Source organism: Columba livia, unplaced genomic scaffold (genome assembly GCF_036013475.1).
Source record: "Columba livia isolate bColLiv1 breed racing homer unplaced genomic scaffold, bColLiv1.pat.W.v2 Scaffold_127, whole genome shotgun sequence".
Lineage (NCBI taxonomy): Eukaryota > Metazoa > Chordata > Aves > Columbiformes > Columbidae > Columba > Columba livia.
The window spans coordinates 243,698-250,370 of NW_027043024.1; the positions used below are offsets into that span (position 1 = coordinate 243,698).

Below are 6,673 nucleotides of genomic sequence, written 5' to 3' on the forward strand. Positions count from 1 at the left end.
GGTCAGGAAAAACTCCTGCGGCACTGAGGATGAATTTGGTGCCTCTCACCCTCGTCTCCTCCTCTGCTGTGGCCACCAAATGGAGAGGTAACACAGCAAGACAGAGTGACAGCACAGGTGGCCAATCAGAGAGAGCGTCACCTCAGGGAAGGGCAGGCCCAGGCAGAGTGCCAGCCCAGGCAGCCAATCAGAGGTCAGATCTCAGTTGAGGGGCGGGCACTGCACTGCAGCAACCTGAGCAGCCACTGACCAATCAGAGCCAGCGTCACCTCAGGGAAAGGGTGGCCCAAACCAGGGCAGAGTGACAGCCCGGGTGACCAATCAGAGAGAGCGTCACTTCAGGTGAACTGCATCTGAGCAGCCTGACCAGCTGGGGGCCAATCAGAGGCCACTCTCAGGGAAGGGCGGGCCCCAAACAGGGCAGAGTGACGGCCCAGGGGACCAATGCGAGGCAGCGTCACCTCATGGGGGAGATGTCCCTTGCAGACAGGACTGCAAGACCCGCTCCTGCCAGGTTGGACTTTGCCTCCAAACGTGGCGCAGCCTCTTCCATTGTGACATCACCCACTGCCGTTGTGTCACAAAGCAGCGTCAGCGCTGAGGTCGGCACAGCAGGGGATAAGACCAGGGGTCTCCCTGCGCCTCGGTCACTCTCGATCTTGAGGGAACCGAGATCGCAGAGTTTTTGGCTCATTCCTGAGCAAGGAAGATGCTTGTTACCTGCACCTCAGCAGGTACCAAGGGACACACAGAGAAGGTTGAACGTCTGAATGGGTATGTTTGAAAACTCCTCCTCCCCTTTCCCCAGGTGTGTTTTCCACTTCGTCAGCTGGGGTGGGTGGAGGGTGGGCAGGAGAGGAACAGGAGGGCAGCCTGAGAGCTGGGTCTGGAGCTGCTGGAAGGCAGCAGCCACCTTTCAGTCTCTTCATGAATGCAAGGGCTGGGCCCAGAAGCCTTTGATCTCTGCAGAATGAGGGACAGGTCCATTTTGGATGGGACAGAGAGAGTCCCAGGGGTTGCCCAGACACAGCCTGCCGCAGTAATTGTGAGAGCTCAGCTCCGTCCTGTGTTGTGCTCTGCAGGGTGGGTTCTGTCCCTGAGCCTGCTTGGTTTTCCTCTCCACGGGGACCAGAAGGACACCAGCGTGTCCTCTGTTGGCCGTGGGTCTGACTTGTGCTCCTGACAGAGGAGGTTTCCTTGGGAAACCTGGTCAGCTCCTCACCAGGGCTCTGCCTCAGGAAAGGGGCTCAGTGTCCTCAGAGGGGTGCAAGGAGTTCTCTAGGAGAACAAAAGGGATTGTTTATTCCTGATGAGTGTCGCTGTGAGCCTGTTGAGAGCCTCCTGGAACAGGCAGGAGGAATTTCCCCCTTGCAGAGCGGTGTGTGCTGTGTCTTGGCAGATCAGGCTCAGGGCAGCAGGGCCCAGACACCGGAGTTTCTTTGGCGCTTCCTTGGTTGCCCGTTGCTTGCCAGCACGCATTGACATTTAGCCCTCCCTCCCTCTTTCCAGTCTGCATTTGTCTGCCGTTCTGCCAAGAGAAGGGCCAGAGATAACCCGGCTGCTAAAGAAATGCTGCTCGAGGGGAGACTCACACCCCTGCCTGGCAGCTGTTGGACTGTAGGGGCACAGGCTGAACGTTCTCTTGAGAGGGTGGAGAACAGGAGCAGCACAAGTGCCGATCACATGCTGGGCGGGAGAAAGAGGCGTTCGTTGTGTCCCTTCCATTTCCAAAGAATCCCTCTCCAGCCCCGCAGACGTGAATTGTGGCCACAGCTCTTGTTGCAACTCCTGCTCTTAGTCTGGAGTCAATCTTGAGCCCTTTGTCCCTAAGGAAACAATCTTTGTCGTGACAAATCCCCCACTGGTGCAGCTGGTGACACCTCCAGCAGTGACTGGAGCTGCTGCAGGACCAAGCCAATGCACACGGCAGGAACGCCAGGCTCAAGGGCTGAGTCCATGCTGCTGCTCTCCAGTCTGCTGCTGATCTGCACGGGAACCACCAGCTTCACCAGCCTTTTCTTTATCTGCTCTGCAGGACGATGAAGGTTCTCAAGGCAACAACCCTGGTGCTGCTCCTTGGTATCTTCTCTTTCGGTGAGTCTCTGCAGATCTCCGACCTGAGGACGGTTCTTTAGAAGGTACTCAGGGCTCCATCCTGCCCTGTTCCGCTTCCCCCACTGTGAGCAGAGGAGCTCAGCCAAGAGCAGAAAGTCCCCACAGAGCTGTGCCAGTCCCTGCTCCAGCGGGACGGCTGTGGGTGAGGAAGGGCTGAGTTGCCTTCCCCAGGAGGGCAGAGCCAGTTCTCTTCAGCCCAGGGAGAGGCCGTGGCTGAGCTCTCCTGCCCCAGGGGCTGAGAATCTTCTGCAGGACAAGGAGCACAGTCCAGGGCAGGGAACGTCCATCTCTTGCGGAGCCCGTATGCCATGATGGCCACTGTCAAAGACAACAGGAGGAGAGACAACTGGCACTTGGGAGAAACACTGAAAGGGGAGCGGGCAGCCCGAGGCATAGCCCAGCCTTAGACCAAGTTCTAAGCTCTGGTGTGTGTTCCATAGGTGTTTACCACGTGGGACGACTTGGTGCCTTAACCCCCTGGAGCACTGCAGACCTGAGCAAAGCCCTGCCCCTGCCAGACCAGCTCCGTGAGGTTCAGGAACAGCTTTATCATCTGCGCTGGAGCGCTAAGGATGTGGCTGAGCGGGCTCTGCAGGAAGGACTGAAGCAGGCAAAGCTCCCAGGCGTTACCGGATGGGTAAGGGCACGGGGCAGAAGGATCTACTCGGGGGTTTTATCCTCCATCCACATGTATCCTACTCCATTCCCTGTCACAGCCAACAGGCTGGTGCTGCTGGAACAAGTGCTGCCATGGCCACGCTTCCTTTTCCTGTTGCTCCACACTTCCTTATGGGGAAGAGAGAGCGTGACAGGAATGACAGCTGTCTGAGCTGGACCTTCCTCTGCGCCCAGATCTCGGGTCCTCCTCAAGGGAGGACTGGAATTAAAGAATGGTCTCAGCAGTGCAGAGTTAAGCCAGGCCTATCTCATGCCCAGAAGACTTATCTGTCCGTGCTTCCTGGCCTGGGGTCTCTCCACAGGAAAAGCCCCTTCCCGCAGCTCCAGCATTCAGAGCACTGGAGTGAGCAGTCCCCCTTTCTGATCCCGACAATCAGAGCAGAGCAAACCTGGGAGGCTTCCAGGCAATGTGGGTGTTCCCTCCATCTGAAACGGGCCTTGTACCCACTCACCTTGGCTGGCCTTGCATGGGGAGCTGCTTGCCCCGGTCCTTCTCCTTCCAACAGGCGTTCTCCTTTGTGTTCCTTCCCAGGCTGTTCACGAGATCATCAGTCAAGCCCTGGAGAAGCTGGAGGCAATCCAAGTCCCAATGCCGGATTACGCCCTGAAATCAGCAGGTGCTGTGACATTGTACAAACAAACCAGTTCCAAAACGCTTCCTGTCCAGATTGACAAGATGGGCATTGGAACATGCCCAGGGGCAGGAGAGAAGGGGCGAGAAGTCAAGGGTCACCTCGTGTCCTAAAAGTGCCCCCACTGACAGAGCCTGTAATGGGCCAGACCCCATGGGAGACACAGAAAGGCTGGTTCACAGTCTTGTCTTTTGCCATGGCCAAATACGACAGTTTGATGACTCCCTGCTGTGTGTTCCAGAGGGGTCGAGCCAAGAAGAATAAGGGGAACCCACTGTAGGACATGGATGACAACTGAGAAGCCTTTTTCAAGTTAAGAGTGTAATATTCCTCCTGACACTGCCTGATGATCATGCTCATCTTTCAATTTCCAGGGGCAGCTGTCATTCATTCCAAGACTTCTCCATCCTTCCGAACTGGCAAAGCCAAGTTCTTCTTGTACTCCCTGCCGGTGATGGATTACATGAGGTCCCCTGAGCTTATTCTGGAGGTAGGAGCACCCAGAAGCAGTAAAACAAAGGTTGGGAGAATGAACCACACACGCTGCTCCGAGTGTCCTTCCCCCCTGTCTTTGCTCCTGGAAGCTTCTTTTCCTGCCCCCTTCTCTCATGGACCTGCTCTCCTCCTGTGTCTCCCTGCTGAGTGTTTCTTGTCCTTTCAGCCAGACAATCATCCTGGAAACTGCTGGCCCTTCCCAGGAAGTCAGGGACACGTCTTCATCAAGCTGTCCATGCCAGTCATTCCCAGAGCCATCACCATGGACCATGTCTCAGGGACAGCATTCCATGGAGAAAGCATCTCTGGAGCTCCAAAGGACTTTGCTGTCTATGTAAGTGATTTCTCTGGAGTTGGGGGCAGGGGGTTGCACAGCATTTCTGAGCAGGGGGTGTAGATGGGTCAAAGAGTCCAGGGGCCTGAAGCTTCCTCCTGGCTCTCAGAACAAACACGCTCCTTGAGGTCATTTCCTTCCCATTGAATTCCTCTTTTTTTCAATGTACCACTCAAAAAGCAGCTTCTGGGACAAGATGCTACTCCAGGAGCCACAAGGAAAGGGAGCTGGACAGTACATGGTCCTAAACCTTCTTGGTTTCCAATCCCAGTGGCATTTGTGATCCTCAGGTCACCTCCCTCTCACTGGGAGTGTCTGCTCCTTTTCTGACTGCCAGCTTAGACTCGTTGAGTGGGCAAGTGTGACGTGCTGCCCACTTGCAGCTTCTTGTCTTGTCCTTGTGCTCATCATCCTTGGACTACGTAGCTGAAATAACCCCGTACTTCACCAGCTGAAGTTCAGTCTTCCATGGTGCACCAGACGCTCTTGTTTTTTCTACCCCTGTTTTTCTGTAGGGCTTCAAGGAAGAACACGAGGAGCAGGGAACGTTCCTGGGACAGTTCACTTTCCTGGCAGCCCTGAATCCCAGTCAGACCTTCCAGCTGAAGGTATGGAGACACAGAGGGAGGGGAACTGCAGGAGAGGAGGAGAAACACGGCTGGATGGGGAGAGGCTTCCCTGCCAAAGGGTACAGGCAGCCCTGTCCTTGAGCGAGTGCCACGCTGCCTTTCTTCTGCTTTATCTCCCTGGTGGCAGATGCCTGCACTGCCGCTCTTCTCTTTCATTTGGGGGTTAAACTTCAGTGCTTATAAGCACCACAGTTGAAGCTGGAATCAGCTTGATTGGACCCCAAGTGCACACAAGCGGCCGCATCCTGTAGGATGCACGACTGCTGGTCTGCCAGTTAGAGACCAGTAATACTGGGCTTCCTGAGGGCTCTGTTGGTGCTGGCAGTGAGTAGTGACAGGGAGGCCATTCTGTTTCCATGGCTTTCTAGAGAAGGGAACAAGACATTATACTGACCCCAGCACTGGGTCTTCTGACGGTGGAAACCTGTGCCCCAAAGCAGGTGAGAACTTTCCAGTGTATTTGCTGAGGCATCTGGTAGCTGCTTCTTCCTTTGCTGTTCTCATGGCCCAATGGGGTAGAGCAGGATAAGAACATCTGGACCACCACAGGTCAAAGCCCCCGCGGGGCAGCAGGAAGGAAGCTGCTGATTGAGGCCGTTGCTGCGACACTTCTGTCAGTGCTCACGTGCCAGAGAGGAAAAGGCGACTCATTTCTTCTTGTCATTGCAGAACGAGCTCCCTGGGGTCATAAATTACATCAGGCTGCAAGTGCTGAGCAACTGGGGCCACCCGGACTACACCTGCCTGTATCGGTTCAGGGTGCACGGTGATCCGCCCAAAGATGGGGGAGACACGGCAGTTTCACCTGTCAATAAATTCCATTAATGTTCACCCAGTTGAGTTCCCGTCTGCTTTGCCTGTGATGCTGCCTGGTCCTCTCTGAGCTCACTGGAGCTCCCCGTCCTTCTCTAAACCCACCAGCTTATGGGAGACTTCAGGAGTCCACAGCAAGATTGTCCTAATTAAAAGAAACAGGAAAACTCAGTCACAAATCTGCAGAAAGCCTGACATCCACACTCTTGCTGTGACACAGGAACATCAGCAAGGCCCTGCCTGGACACCAGAGATTAAATTAATGGGCAGTTTGCCTATGCAAGAAGCAACTAAGGATCGACTGAGTGGAACCATCTGTTGTTACCTGTTTTCACAAGAGGCACGTGCTGCTTCAGCTTCCATCTTTCAGTCTGTTGCCGATGAGAAAATGGAAGTGTGGGTTTTTGTGAGAAGGAAACCTTAACAGGAAAGTGGGTTCATGGACTTATTTGCCTCTCTGGGCACATATTGAGTTAATAGCCCGGGAACGTTACAGAGTGATTAGCAAAGCAATCCCAGGACACTTAAATATCCCATACCCACACCAGTCTGTCTTTCCTTTTGACCCGAGCTCCCCAAGCCCCATGGCAGGAGCAGGCAGGGCAGTCGTGCGCTCGGGTCGCACCAGGGAGGAGAGAGCAGGACCAGCGCTTGGCACCCAGGGTTGGGAACAGCAATTTGTGCTCTGAGCTGGGGCTTAGTCCATGTGCAAGCCCAGCACGGGTCCAGATACCAAACTGAGGGTGTCGGTTCACCCCCGGTGCCACACACACGGCACCTCCTTCCATCGCCTCCTCCGATGAGCTGTTTTGCAGCCCCTTCCAGCTCAGCCCAGCTCAGACACCTGCACTCTGGCTCAGGGCTGCCTGGGGCTGGTGACCCTCGGGGCAGCAGCAGGAACTGCTCTGACCCTGGTTGTGGGGCTGTCCCTGGGCTGAGCCTCGGGCCCAGGCCTGCTGAACTGGGCCATGCTGGGG

At 55.4% G+C, this 6,673-nt stretch overlaps 1 protein-coding gene across 1 annotated transcript; it reads left to right on the plus strand.

The window, feature by feature from the left end:
• Positions 1-3,330: 3,330 nt before the first annotated feature.
• Positions 3,331-6,432, plus strand: LOC135577612 (SUN domain-containing protein 3-like). The gene is made up of 3 exons (XM_065047744.1): positions 3,331-3,915; positions 4,087-4,254; positions 4,770-6,432. Exons 1-3 carry the CDS (start codon positions 3,772-3,774, stop codon positions 4,962-4,964), a joined length of 507 nt encoding a protein of 168 aa, XP_064903816.1. The 5' UTR covers positions 3,331-3,771; the 3' UTR covers positions 4,965-6,432.
• The last annotated feature ends 241 nt before the right edge of the window (positions 6,433-6,673 follow it).

Coding starts and splice junctions, on each gene's coding strand:
- LOC135577612 (XM_065047744.1), top strand. CDS start 3,772: ATGATCATGCTCATCTTTCAATTTCCAGGGGCAGCTGTCATTCATTCC. Junction 3,916..4,086: donor CCCCTGAGCTTATTCTGGAG/GTAGGAGCACCC, acceptor TTGTCCTTTCAG/CCAGACAATCATCCTGGAAA. Junction 4,255..4,769: donor CAAAGGACTTTGCTGTCTAT/GTAAGTGATTTC, acceptor GTTTTTCTGTAG/GGCTTCAAGGAAGAACACGA.